The sequence below is a fragment of the Neopsephotus bourkii genome, unplaced genomic scaffold (genome assembly GCF_033783945.1).
Source record: "Neopsephotus bourkii isolate Nb327-2 ecotype Australia unplaced genomic scaffold, CSIRO-AGI_Nbou_v1 NB_744, whole genome shotgun sequence".
Classification (NCBI taxonomy): Eukaryota; Metazoa; Chordata; class Aves; order Psittaciformes; family Psittacidae; genus Neopsephotus; species Neopsephotus bourkii.
Window position 1 is genome coordinate 287,645 of NW_026901242.1, and position 15,230 is coordinate 302,874.

General features: G+C 38.3%; 1 protein-coding gene across 2 annotated transcripts in view; it reads left to right on the forward strand.

Moving 5' to 3' along the window:
* NPR3 (natriuretic peptide receptor 3) overlaps positions 1-970 on the forward strand; it is a 40,791-nt gene extending 39,821 nt beyond the window's left edge. For both annotated transcript variants that reach the window (XM_061354728.1, XM_061354729.1), the window contains exon 8: positions 168-970. In XM_061354728.1, coding sequence (XP_061210712.1) covers positions 168-279 — 112 coding nt within the window. In that variant the 3' untranslated portion in view covers positions 280-970. The remainder of the gene's footprint in view (positions 1-167) is intronic.
* The last annotated feature ends 14,260 nt before the right edge of the window (positions 971-15,230 follow it).

Genomic DNA, 15,230 nt, shown 5'->3' on the forward strand with positions numbered 1-15,230 from the left:
GTTTCAAGGCAAACTACTTTAATCTTTGACCAGGGTTTCACATTCTGCCATATTTCATTTTTCAACTGGCACCCAGCTGTCCCCTACAGGCATTCTTTATAAGGGAAGTCCTGTTACCCTATAGCTGGAGAAGGATTTCCCACTCTTGTTCCTTTCCTTTCATGCAGAAAGAAATACAGAATAACTATTGAGAGACGAACTCGACAGGAGGACTGTAACATGGGGAAACATCGGCAGTTACGTGAAGACTCCATTAGATCTCATTTTTCTGCTGCATAAAGAAGAAGAAAAAGAATCCCATTCTTCCTAGGAGAAAAAGAATTAGAGAAAAAGACACAACCAAAGACATCAGTGTAAAAAGAAGAGGCTCTTGAACTCACTCTTTTAAACAGTAATTTTGTCTTAATTTCTTTCAGAAGCTCAGGAATGATTTATAATTACATTGTGCCACACAGCCTTTCATCTCATGAAAAAAGAAAACGATGCAGTTTGATGTTACAGGACATACCTAGTATGTAAAGATGGTATTTCTTAAAGCATTTATTAAGGTGTCTGGATCTGGGTTTAGCTGATGGGGAATGCCTCATTCTGTTCCCTCTTTTTTCTTTTCTTAGCTCCTACCACCTCCTTCCTTAATTGTATCTCACACACAGATATCAAATATGGTTTCACAAGCAGAGGTGTTGGTTGCTGTCAAAAGGAAGAAAGGGATTCATTTAGGGATGATCCTGCACCACTGAATCATTGCCATCGATTATAGGGGATACACGATTGGGCAAATGGAGTTTAGTTCTGGGAGGGAACAGGCACTTCGGTGTAATTAATTCCATCGGGGCATAATTAACTTCACTGAGAAAGTCAGGCAGGTGGAAACACACACAAAAAAATTCCTTGTTTGTGTAATATCACAATAAAAACCACTGATTCTCCCTCTTAGATGCTGGGAGTTAGCAAAAACTCCAGTGAAGGATGAGAGAAGGCAATTAGGCCTCCAGAAAGGACTGCCTAATTCCTCGGTCTTACGTGTGTTTTATAAAGCTTCTTACTCTCCACTGCCATGACTTTTAAAGAGACAAGTATAGCCCATGTAGGGCCTGCTTCTGTTCCCAGTGAAGTCAATGGCAAAAATCCCATTAACTTCAGTGAGCACAGGGCTGCATCCAAAATTGTAAATATGAAAGTGTTTGTATAGCTGACACAGTTCAAAAGGGGATCTTTTTTTTTGTGTAAAAATGACATTCCATGCTATCATTTTATTTTTAGGATATTTTTATCTTGTATTTTTCTATTAAAGTATCTATTTTTGCTTTGGTAGGATTAAAAATTAAGGAAGAGGATGTTTTGAAGACTTATTTTTTATGATAGGAGTAACATGCAGGGAAAGTCAACAGCTGTAAATATGTTTTAGAACTAGTATTTAGGGAAGGAGAAGTGACTTCAACAATAGTAACACACTTTTTGCCCCACTTTCTTCTCCAGGCATGTGCAACATTCAAATAGTTATTTCAAAAGTATACATGCAGTAATTGAATTGTCCATGTGATGATGGACCTGATCCTGAAAATAATGAACTTTCGCATGCTAAACAGTTCTACATTAGTCAGTGAGACTAAATATTCGTGTGTGTACAATTAAACACCCAAGGAACTAGCTTCAGGAACTGTGGTGGTAAAATACTGCTTTAGGGTTGACTTCAGTCCTGCTGCTGTCGGTATCCCTTGGACTTTTGCCATTGACTTTACCAGGAATAAAACTGAATCTGTGATGAATTAGCTACTAACATGTTATCTTATACTAGGCAAAGGAGAGCTCTGTGCTTTCTAGTCAAGAAATGGAAATTAACAGTACATATTATAAACGTGATGACTAAGATCCATTAAAATATTGTGCATGGGAAAACCCAGCTATGACTGTGGTTCTAGTGCACGAAATCTTTTAGTTTGTCCTATTTTGATTTCATAAGTAGAACTTCCTGGTCTCAGCAGTCAGTCACACTTGAAATTTAATCTCAAAACTGGCCCTAAAGCCTGTGCTCTACAGAAGGTCTAGGCCCTGAAAAGCCAGAGTGCCAATTCATAGAAACCATTTCAGGGTAGCTGGAAGAAAGAGCAAAAGCTGGCTCTGTCTTGTTTCTGCTGTCTTTTATTTGTTGGTGGGGAAATAACCAATGGAGTGTTTCCTTGGACCCTTTTCCTTATGTTACACTTGCCTCTCAGCACATTCATGACCTGCCCTTGTAAAATACTGTCCCATGTCCCAGACAGCCAGAGGGAAAGGTTTCCTGACTGTCAGGTCAGCTTCAGTATAGCTGGTGAATGTAGACCAGGTAGCTTTGCTATCTTTTAGGACTCATTGAAATAGGTGTTGTTTACACAGTGGATTTCCATCATCCTGTTTCCCAGTCTGAGCCTGTGTGACCAAAGTAACACTGCACTCAATGGACAGTTTTTTTGAAGTAGCCACTTTTTCTCATGGATACCAGCAATCAGTGTAAGCTGGAGCAGCATTCATAGTGCTGTGGAGTGCTGATTTCCACAATCTTGTCTTCTGCATGTAGACTTCCACTGCAAGTTGACAAAGATGAAGCAAAGCTTGCTATAGTACAGGTGATTTAGTATGCTGAGACCCAAAATTTCAGAGTTAGATGTCTGGCTGCTTTGTCCTAGGCCACTGGTAGTTCTGGAGAACCAAAGACTTCCTGACCAGTTTTGGGAATTCTTTTCAAGCAGCTGAGTTTGTCTAGCTCATGGGCATGCATAAGATTTGGGGTTTTTTTAATCATTTCCCAGGGAGTTTTGATCTACTTCTTGTTTTGCAAATATGGCTTTCAATATTTTTACTTTCTTTCATCCACTTGAGTACTTTGCCACAGGAAAAGTGAAGGAAAATTTTCAAATATGTAAAGAGGGTATGATTTGAAGCATAAACTTTTTTGAAATTGTTTTTTATGACTTGTCTTGCAGCGTGAATTGGTACTGAAACAATCACTAGTTAGAGAGCAGGACAGTAGCATAGGTCTGCATGTTTCTTGTCAGGTCAGACCAGAAGACACAAGCCAGGAGATGTGTCTGGGACAATAAATTGTCAGTACAGCTCTTCTATTGTGTCATCTTACTGTAACTAAGCATATTAAAAAAAAAAAAAGTTTAATTAAAGGCCACTTTTTAATTAAAATAATGTAGTTTTTTTAATCAGGAAGTTTTCTTACAAGATATCTGTTGGTGGGATGCTGATGGAGGCCTAGCCACACTTGACATCCCAACACCTCCCAACAAAGGTGAACCTTTCTTGCACATTAGGACATTTTATACTAACGGGTTTTAATCTTTCTACATTGGTGCACATCTAACTGTTAATTTTCCCCATGGAAGTGTGGAGATTGTTAAAGACATTCCACCTAAGTAGATAACTGTATAGTATAAATAAACTTGCACTTCTTAGCTGCCTTTCTCAGTGTTCTTGCTAATACTTCCCAAGCCTTTTATAGACCATACATCAGAAACTGTGTGGAGTTTAGAATATTCAGCAGAGAGATTCTTTACCAGCTAATGCACTCTTCCTTTCTGGTTCATCTGCATTAGCTCAATGTCAGAATGTTTAGGCTTCAAACTGTAAGGGAATGTCTAATTAAAATAATTTATTCTCAAAAGTTTTAAAAAGCCTACATTTTTAGCTTTAATAAAGTGGCCATGTTAAAAACATAAATCTGTATTACAGAGCAACACAAGGAGGGCTTTGACACAGCTCAGCAAGTTAGGACACACTTTAAATCACTCAACTTCAGCTGATAAGAGCTTTGCTCACTTGGAACCAAAGGGTATGATTGTAGCCATGGCTGAATAAAAGGGAATCTTGCTGTGTGCTTGAATTGGAGAAAGGTTGGCCCCATAGGTAATACGTTTATTGCTAAAACTGTTGTGCCTGTTAAATTGAACTAGTGGCTTCATATTTTTGGTTTTGTTCAGATTTTGATAAATTCTGCTAATTTATCAGTTTTTTAAATTATCAAATGCTGGTCAGCTTCATATCTGCTTAATCTCACAGTTCATGAGGATTCTGTGATCTGACTTCCACATTCTTCAACATTTAGACTTCCACTGCAAGTTGACAAAGATGAAGCAAAACTTGCCATAGTACTGGTGATTTAGTATGCTGAGACCAACAACTTTAGAGTCAGATGCCTGGATCCTATGTCCTGGGCCACTGGTAGTTCTGGAAGTTTTGTTTGTGGACAGTTTGTGTGTCCTGAGTTGTCTGTGACTATCGCCATCACCAGTTAATTTCTAGTTCCTGCTGTGATGTGCTTCACTGAAGAGCATTCTCAGCTAAGTTCATTCAGTCATTGCTAAGACTTTTGATTAAGAGTACAGTGCACCTTGCAGGATTGTGGTTAGAATTCTGTTTATTCAAGAGCTATATTTGTTCACTTCTGAAAATAAAATTTATTTATCTATTGTCAATTTGGTTTTATCAAATGCTTTGCAGCATTATTGAAAGTATTTTGTTGTTTTTTAATGTAGAATTATTAAAGTTTATCTAATGCTTTGAAAGCATTTGTGCTGGACAAAAGAGTGTGCTCCTTGACAGCATGTTTTACTGAATGAATCTCTGCTTTTCAGCTAGATGAGATCACACTTCCATTAAGCTGATGAAAAAAACCCCTTTCATTGATTCAGTGGAAGTAGACTTGGGCCCTCAGTGAAGTGTCTCCAGGCTTTAAATTTAGCATCTTGAAGCAGTTCAGAGTGAATTTCTCAGCTTTGCAGTAGAACAGGCTGCATCAGCCTTAGCTGACCTTGGCTCTGGCCTGATTTTCACCTCATGAATGCCATAATGCCCCTGGAAAGCCAAGAATAGACATCAAAGACAGGAAGCTAATAGTTCTGGTTGTAAATTTCTGTGGCAATTCAGTCCACCTTTTCTGGAGCTCAAGACAGTTCCACATCCTTCACTGCCCTCCTTTGCGCTTCATCAGAGTAGCCATGTAGCTGGTCTGTTTCTTTAAATACAGCAGTTGAGGTTATTTTTCCTCTTTCTCTCCCAGGCTAGTGTGAACGTTTGAATTCTCCATTGTTTTCAGGCTCTTTTCTCTAGCTTCATAAGTACTTTGAAAAGAGCTATTTTCCAGCATTTAGTCAGAGATGCTCCCTCTTCACTGAGAGGTGGCTTTTGTATAATTTCAGCCACTGTCATTGCTGCAGTGCTGCTCAGCTGCCTTCACATCTGGTGCTGGGCAATGGCCACACTGGCTGTTACTGGAGGTGTAGACCCAGAACTGTCTGATGTGGCCCATCTTTTAACTAAGCAAAACTGAAAAGTCAGATCAAACAAAAACTTTTTGAAGTTTAATCTGAATTTTTCAGTTAGTATCCTTTCCTTTTAGAAACAGCCAAGGCTTCTATAAATAACTGTGGTTATAAAAGCAATCCCATTAAAATGATAACCAGGTGCCACTGGGATCAGTAAAAATGAGCTAGTCCAACATTGTGAGATGATGCCAGGTGATGTCAGCCTGTCTTTCTTTTTTCCTAAGCTCTAATTGTTTTTTACTATAAAACAACACCAAATCTAGTGACCAGTGTCCACAAAACAGGGCATATGGGAATAGAAATTTGAGTTTCTAATGGTCCATTACCTTTTCTGTCGGTCAGCAACATGTCCTAGTATCTTGCCTCACAAGTGTGAGTGATGAAGGGACAATTTCAGTAAAGTGTGTGTTTTGTAGGAGGCAGTTTTAGCCCTTTTTAGAAACATAGAAATACAAAAGTTACTTTTTGGAGTATGTTTTCAAGGACATGCTGGAAAAAGTTTCATCTTCAAATATGTTGTGTATGTCCCCTCTTTTCCCACCCTTTCTCTCTGCTGTTGAAAGCACAAAAAGATTGTGCGTATATGAAATCTTTCAAGTGGAAGAATGGAAGTGTTTGCACTGTGCGTATCCCTGCTTAGAGGCAGAAATGAAAACAAATGGCTTGAGGCCTGTATTTTTTGTATTCTTTAATACCTTTTAACATCTAAGCTCTGAGACTGATGGAAAATGATTGTTGACATTAAAACAAATAGCTGTTTGTGAGAGACCTCAGATTTGGCTGTCTGCAGGCCCCATCAAACTGTGTGGCAGACTTTTGATAGTGTCTTTTCTGAAGAATGAGAAGAGCCCTAAGCACTGTGGTTTGCCCCACTGAACCCTTAAGTCTGGCATAAATGCAGCTCTTCCTCTATCTCACCCATAGAGAGAGAAAGGACACAGGTTAATGATGGCGGTTTTGTGAGGTTACTGCTGGTTTTGATCAGGAAGACAGTGCTGCCACAGCTTTAAGGCTTTCTTAGGCTAGTGTTTAATTATGTCCAGAATATCATTACATAGACTGTTTCATTATGCTATTACTTCATCCAGAATGTACCTTTCAGAATGACTCCTACCTGACATGCACCAAATTTGCAGCATACAAAGCCAGCTTTCAAAAGGAGAGGATTAGAGCTTATTCAGAATCTCTCACTAACCACTAAATTCATACGCTGCATCTAAGGCAAAGTATTCTAAGTAACCTGACACTGTTAAAGTTTGTATGTTAAGCTATAGTACTTTAGAAATCTTATGTGGATTCATTAGGTATTAAATCCTTGAAAGGTTAAAATCCACTCTGTGTGAGCTGTTGCTTGGTGTTTGTCATGTGAATGTTGCTAGAAGACACTTGAGCAAGCAAAGAAAATGTACCAAAAAAGGGATTTAAAAAAAAAGACTCTTGTTTTAATGTTTGGGTTTTTTTTTTTTGTTTTTTTTTTTTGTTTTTTTTTTTTTTGTAATCTCAACTAATATGCACAGGGAACACATAAGTCTCCTCCCCAGACAATGAAGAGAGGTCTTGCTGATGTTACACTACACTATCAGCAGACATAATGAGCACAGCTATGTTGGCTTGTGCCTGGTGATGATCTGGACTTCTCTCTCTGTGACTGCATAGGTAGTGTGACAGAAGAACAAACCATTTCTGAAAAGTCAATATCACAGTTACTAATCGGAGGTCATTTGTTTTGGTGCCATGTGAGATGATAAAAGTTCCTCCCATATTTAGCATCTCCCTGATGTAGCTTTGTGACAGAAGTTGTGATGCCTTATGCAGTATAGGATGCAAAGGATGAAAACATCCCTTGAGAATATACAGAAAACGTCTGTGCAGTTGAGTTAGGGAGAGAGAAGAGGGAAAATGCTCAGGGACTGATGATACTACTATGATGATACTGTTGACTCTACAGAGGATAGGGATCAAGCTTTTTCTGCACAATACACTGTCCTTATTGTTCAATATCTGCTTTATCGGAGACTCAGAAAACTTAACTTGTAAGTCTCACATAGCCCTCTCATCTAAAATTTAAGCAGGATTTAAGTGCTGTGTAGGAGCTGCTCCGGGTGTACCATGCCCTAAGGTTGTGTTTTCAGTTAGTAACATATTGGTTTTGTGTGCTGGTCTAAAAGTGCTGAGAAGATTCGAGTAATGGGATGAAAGTAATGCATAGAATTTGCTGTGTTTCTTGTGCAAAGGGTGTGATTATCAGAAAACTAAAAGGACTCAGGATTGACACTGTGGACGTTAACTTTGTCCCCCTTTTTTGGTGATATTGTTCATTCTTAATGTAAAAATACTGGACAACAGAGAAACATAATATCAGTCTAGCAGAAAACAAACAGAAAGCTGCACAGTATATTGTACTGATGTAAGTAGAACTATCTGCATATAATGTGATTTTATTTATTGTTGTGTAGAGGAGAGTGTGTATTCATGACTGTGGATGTAACCTTTATTTGTGTAATGTATTTTATTTCTTTTATGACTTGGTCATTTAAAATATCTACATTCATTGGTGTCTTTCAACTTTTTATTCTGTGCATTTTCTTTCACACATTTTAAAAATGCAAGAATATCACATACCCTAAATTGTAACAAAATTTTTCCATTAAAGACATAGGAACATGTTTCTGTGATGTCTTTTATCACCTGTATATTACATTCTTCATCTGTTTCATATAAACAGTACTATCAGATGGTATGGGAGGGTTATCTTTGGTCTAAGACTCAGATATTAATGGTGATTAGCAACTCATAAAATCAGGAAACAATCTAACCTTTCTTTGGGAAGAAAATTCTCCCAGGTATTTTAAGGTCTGGGAAAGGTTTTAATCAGTATAAATAAAGTTCAGGTATTTCTCCTCATTCCTCCAGAAATGCTGTTAAATAGGAACCAAATTATTTATATACACTGGAACCTTAACTAGTAAGCATTAATTTTTATAGCTTGCAGAGAGGCAAAACTTACACATTCTACTGAGCTACAAGTTCATTTCTTTGCAGCAATCTTATCCAATTGGGGGAATTTAATTCTGTTTCTTTCCTGTTCTATTAAATACAGTCTTCAAATTATACTGTTTTGTCTAGCCTTCTGCTTTCTGTATGCATGTGTCTGTTGGAGAAATGTTGCCAGATTTAAGATTTGTGCTTGAGAGTATGCCAGACCTTTATAATCTAAAATAACTTTGAAATGAGTGTGAGGAAGAAGTATCTGATCACACTAGCATCAAAACTGCAAGTACCAAAAATCCAAGTACCAAAAATTCATTTGAGAGTTGATAGAGAGATGGAAAGAACCTCTGGGTTAACTACAGACCTAAAATCTTTCTGCAGCCCAGGAAACAAAAAAGCAAAGAACGAAAATACAGGCTTAGAGAGGCCCATTCAGTTAGGGGAGGGTTGAACTACTTTTCTAGCTCCAGTGCCTTTCACCAGTTAAGTCTCTAAATACTTCACCAAATTTAATTAACTTAATATTGCCAATAAGGAAATAAATATTACCAGTTTGGACAGCTGATTAAAGGTGCAAAGGCCTTAACTTCCTAAAACTGGAGAAGATATTCCCAGTATATGCTAGAATTGAGATAATTTTACATCTGCCTCTTCAGAGATACATTTCTAATTGTATGAATGTTGTACAGGTAGAAATTACTATTTCTCCTGCTTTTGCTTGATTGTTGTGCTCTTATGTCTTCATCCCATTGCAAACAGGAATTCTCTGGAAGAATCTAGCAATTTTCCAGTAATTTTGTCTAAAGTGCTGTAGAAAAAATTGTACAAGTAGTCTGTTGTGTTCCTGATAACTGCAGTAACCATTAAAGGTGTTTTGTGATCTTTTCAAAAGTGCACATTTCACATGACTTGTCTCCAGTCCCTTCTAGCGATTTAAGATTCTAGTAAGGGTAACGTAAAGGTTAGTTTACTAATATTTGCTAATATTCTAAGATTCCTAGAACTGAGATCACTAATGAAGCATGCTTTACCCCTTCTGTCAGGGGAGACAGCAGGAGCAGCTTTTGACATTTTGCCTTCACTGGCAGCAGTGGAAAAAATCTCATCAGCTTTTACAAGATAAGGTTCACTCAGGCATGGGATATAGCATGAGATATTATTGACTGAATTTATGTTCAGTATGTGACCCTCAGACTATTAGTGCATATCCGACATGTCATTACCTTCACAGTGGTAGGACTTTCTTCCATTCTCACTAATTATTTTTTTTTCCTATTTTGATAGCTTATCCTTCAAAATTGATGTTTGAGATGTGTGTGATAAGTTGTGTGCATATATACATATACTGGTATTTATGAAAGAGTCCATCCAAATGTGTTGGATATCTTTTTGTAAGGGAGTTATCAGCCACTTGGACAGGTAAAAACTTCCTTTGGTGAAATTAAGGGAATTGATCTTCAGTGGTAAAAATTTTGGATATCATTCTAGATATCCTGTAACCTAGCTGAACACATTTTTGTGGCTTTCTTAGGAAACTATTTCTTGAGGAACATTCATTACATTTCTGAAAAATTATGGTGGCATTTGAGCCAAATCTTGGTCTTGAACCTTAGCCAATGTTTTCTTGAATTGAAAGAGCACTGCCAATAACAAGTAACTGTACAACTGACAGAACCTCTTCTGTTGCCTCCTAGGAATAACCATAGTTTACAGTCTGTAATGCCAGAAAGGGTCCCCCTGTGTATGTATGTTACTCTAAATAAATCTTCCTGAGTCATGTTAGGGTTGGTTTGATGATCCTCAGTCCTCTGCCTCAGAAAAAAATAAAAAAATAAAAAAATTTCCCTTTCTACAAGTAATTATGCTGTTCAGATATTTGTTCTGGCGGTGCAGTGGTTTATTATCAGTGTGTATTGACACTGCCATTCAATTTAGACAATAAACTTCTGCTTTCAAATTGTAGATACAAATATATGTATCTCTGAAACTGGCTGATGGCAAAACCTGTAATCATGGATTTATGTTTTCCAGGACAAGGGACATAGGAAGCTCTTTTCTATGAAAGCCCTGTTCTTCTCCCACCTATATTTCCACAGTACTGAAGCAGACAATATCCCCATCCTATTCTATTCCTAGTATTCACTATATGAACGGCCACTGAAGACCAGCAACTACTGTACTGCCTAGGAGTCAGCAAACTTCATGATTCATTAATTCTCCTTTTGTCTCCCTTCTGGGGTCTAGCAACCTAACAACATATTTAAACCATACAAAACATACAGGACAAGCAGTGCTTGTGCCTTTTCCTCCTACCTCTTGCCGAGTGTTACAGTAGTAGCAGTAGCATCACTAGGGGAAAACCGGTGTGCTGGATGGGGATCAGGGATAGAACTGCAGTATTTCTGTCTCCTAAAAGAATAATGTAAACATGAGTACTATTTGTGAACTAGTGTCTTGCTGAACTCATTTACAGTCATACAAAAATAAAATGCCTCTAGTAAAGGCATGTAAAAATATTTTTTTCATAATCTAAATGCCTAGACTACCAGACTACAGCAGGCATTTCTCACTTACTTCTCTTGCTGCAGCAGAACAATTTATTATTGTAAGTTAGCCTTCAAAGGGAAAGAGTGAGAAGACAGACTATACACTATAGCACAGGGGCTATTCTGACAGCAATGTGGATTTGTGGATTTTAATCCCTTTTCAAACCAAACAAAAGAAAGACACAATCTGGGGCTTGTTATAGCCCTGGTAACTAGTATTTCTTAAAAGGACAATAGTAGGAACAGTACCTCTGAGTGTGGCTTATGTGTTCAGGCCAAATTAGATACCTGAGTGAAGGACTGGACTCGTCTCTGACATCTGAAGGAGAAAGCTGCTCCCATGATAAAGAGTTTCAGATAGTAAGAAAGTCCCAACAGCACTGTCTGTCCTTAAACTTGCACACATGTATAATATGCTCCTGCTGAATAGGATTGCCAGTAACAATTATATTGAGCTATTGCTTAAATAAGTTGTCTTAAAGTGTGGACTATGCTGAGACTCCTCTGCAATACTTGTCTCCATGTTGAGGATGGAGGGAGAGTCTAGAGAAAAGAATTCACAGCCCCTGACTGAATCCTCTCATGCAAGATTTCTTCAGAACAAGGGAGGGGATTCCACTTGCTTCCATGATTACTTCATTAATGAGATTATCAACTGGAATAATACCTTAAGAAAGACCTTTCTTTTAAAAAAAAAAAATAATACTTGAGAAGTGCTTTCCATGCTCAGGCATCAAAGGAACAGGTCCAGTAAAAAGGGATTGATAAACCCCCTCAGGTCAGGGAGAACCAAAAGTACATCAACAGCCTGATGAGTAAAGGAAATTAAACTGGAGTAATGACTAGAAAAGGCAAATTATAGATTGAGGAGATGGGGGCTTTAGTCTTCATTCTCAGAAGAGATTTACCAGAGCAGAGGATTGGCTAGTATCCCACCTTCTACCCTCCTGGGATAGAGAGAAATGAGGCTTTCTACCAAGTCCTGAGCAGTTTTAGGGAAGAAATAATGAAGCCTGTCAGGAAGTCACCGAAAGGTTTAAAGAATGTGAATAGGTCTCTGCCTTTTTGCATGCCTTCTTAAACAAAAATAAACCTCAGAGCCACCTGGGACTCACCCAGCATCAGTTATAAATAGGAATAACAAAGTAAAGACATCAAACAAAGGAAAATGTAGGCTATGTATCAGGAAAAATTGCGTAACAGTGTGGTCTATTAGCCCTCAGGCACCCATCCCAAAGGGGGTGGAGGTGGAATTTCTGTTGCTCAAAGCATTAAAACCCCAAACCCTTGGGAGTGTGCAGCAAGAACAATCCTGCACTGACTGGAGGGAGGATGAGGTGATTTAACTGGTGGTCATTTCCACCTCCAAATCCCTTTATGTACACGCCAGGATGCCTTTAGTGACAAGCTGCAGTTCAATGCCAGAGCTGAAAGCAGCCTGGACATAGCTCGAGAGAGTGATTCAGAAGAAGTAGACAGGAAAGGAGGTATAGAAAGAGGGGTGGGGGTGTTAATTTAACTGAGACAAGCCAAAGTGCATAAAAGTTTTTCCAGTTTGGGATGGGAACCGAGGCTGAAATGAAGGAGGAGTGGTTAAGTGATCCCATCATTCCTTGAATATTTATAGATACATGTCACATGTCAGTGGCAAGTATGCTAAAGCCTCATTAACACTGCTTTCCTTAGTAAAGGCTTGACAAATTAATACAGATATTAACGGCTTCTGCCTCCAACACAGATACCACTGCTCTGTAAGCCCTCACCTGCGTCTGACCAGAGGGAAATTCTTCCCTTGCCTGATCTGTGGCTGAAACAAAAGTTTCCATCAGCACAAGCACCAAACAATTTCCTCCACCCTACAGCTTCTCCTTCTCTGCCAAGGAAATAAAAATGAAGGAGAAACAACCTTTCTTAATCATGAACGTCTGCAGAAGAGATCATGTTTTATTTCACCTCTTTACATTGTCAGTTCTTTCTATAGTCCCTCCTTTTATCACTGGTTTTCACTTTGTCCTACATCATCCTCTCTGATCTCTCTACTCCATACCTAACATCCTTCCTTTCCTCTGTGTTTCAGTTTTACTAAGCACTTGCTTTTTCTTTCTTTAAAGCTATTTTTTAAATTGTTGTTGTCTTGTCTTAAAGAGTCCATCTGGATTGTCCTCTGACAAAAAGCCTCAGACAAGCTTGGCAACACATCTGTAGCTCAGGGGCCTTTTCTTTGGGTCCCGCAAGCTGTGCTCAGGAGTGCTGCATTCTGCCCCTTGGTCAGTGACCTGCTCTTACTGTCATTTTACCCCTGTTGCTGCAGGGACTGGTACTGAGGGAGGAAATACCTTTCTCTAATGCTATGGGGCTCTGATTTTATTACTGGCTCACAGCAGAAATGTAAATAACCACAAAAAGAAATGCGTTCTTTCAGAGGACATTGCTTATATCACCTGTCAATTAGCAGATACCATGCAGTGTATGATTAGTTTTTCCATAAATGATATCCTTAGGATATTTTGAAGATTTTTTTTTTTTTTTGTTAGTAAAAATAACTGACCTTTCTCTTAAATAAGAGAAGAGTGCTTAACCTCAGTGCACCTCAGTCCTTAACCTCCTGGACTGGAAAAATGATCAAAATCCAATTGCAATATTGCAGCCTTCAATCACATACAGACCACCTGTTGAAATTTATTGTCTGTCAAACAAACATTATTAGAAGGCTGTGTTCTGCTAGAACATAATGTACCTAACTTGGCAGACTAATATTAACAGGATAGTACCATTGCAGAGGGAGGAGGCAAAGACACGCCCGTATGTATCCCATGATGCCGGCACAATCCTTCCTATTTCTACAGGCCTGTAAAATTTGAAGCTGACTGTGTTAACAGCTGGGCTACAGTCATGTGTTTAGGCAGCAGAGAGCTACACTGCAGGAGATCTTTGAATACTGACAGTAACTGCACCTTACACAAGGCTTCTCAAGGGCAAGAAAGTCCTATGGGAACATTAACCAACACACAACACGTGGCATTGACAGTGGGCAGTGCTGCCTCTCAAATAATGTCGTCTTATTCTGGCTGAATGCCAGCTCAGTTTTCCTTGTGGAATAAGTTCTTTGCGCGAAACTATCTAAGTTGATATGTCCTCTTCAACCCCCAAGTCCTTAGTTACTTAGTTAAAAACCTGATTATTATGAGGTCTTTTAGATAACTGGTTTCTTCTCACTAGTAGTTTTGCAAGTGCACGTATAGGGAAAACACAGAAAACAGCGAGAAAATTGTATAGGAAAAAACCCAACAAAACCAAAACCCAAACCCAGACAAATTATTTTTAACAAAGTTAAATATTAGTATAGAAACGTATGTGCTTCTTTCATTAGAAAGTAAAAAATGATCCAAATTCTTTTCCTATTTGCTGTTAAGATTCGACACAAATATCTCCTGGAATTCCAGAAGCATTGCCAGCCCTGTGGATGCAACAACCCTGAAGTCATTGCTTGACTAACACCTGTATTCAAGATGCAGTCTGAAACAGGGCTTTCAATCCAAGCCATCACCTCTAAGGTCTGCAGTTCTGGTAATTTTAAATACCCACATATTTACATTACATTTACAGTTTCCAGTCCTCTGTGTTTCTTTTGTTGCTTAGGCTCCCTTGTGGTTGCAGAGCTAACTGGATTAATTTACAGTTCCCAAGAAGGTTAGTTTTGCTAACTATCGATCTTGTTCTGCTAATGGAGCAAATTGTCCTCTGTTGTGGTTACAGTTTAAAAATCAAGAAGGTAATGTTATACTAACTAAATACTGCATTAACTACAACTAAATAAATCTACTGAAATTTTATCAATGCATTGTTATACACAACACATTGTCTTCTGTTAGATTATGCTATATATATACTGGAAACACTAAACGCATGCATTAAATCCATAGTGAAAACAGAGCTAGGGAGTGTATGTATGTGTTATTTTCAAAGAGTGAGGGCTAAATGCTTTGTGTGCTGCAAAAAAAATCATGCCTCATCTGTAGGTACACACATTTCTCTCCAGTGTTTGGAGAGAAAATTAGTAGTTGAGAAGCAACAATAGTTAATGGAAATGAGGCTTTTTTCCCTGTCCATGCTTTGCACAACCTTGTTTAGAGTTTTTAGTATTCAGAAAAGAAAAAGACAGCTCTTGGAATAAAGGACAAGTTTTAGAAATTATTCAAGACATGATATACCAAAATAAATTTGGTAGAATTATTTCCACTATCTAACCACTGAATTTAGCCCTTAAGACACAAGTGCAGGATTTCTCAAAGTCATCTCACATATGTCTACATCACTTGTATGTAACACTATCAAAGCAAAATGCATTCAAGGGCGAAAGGTTTTTCAATGCCTATTCCAAGTT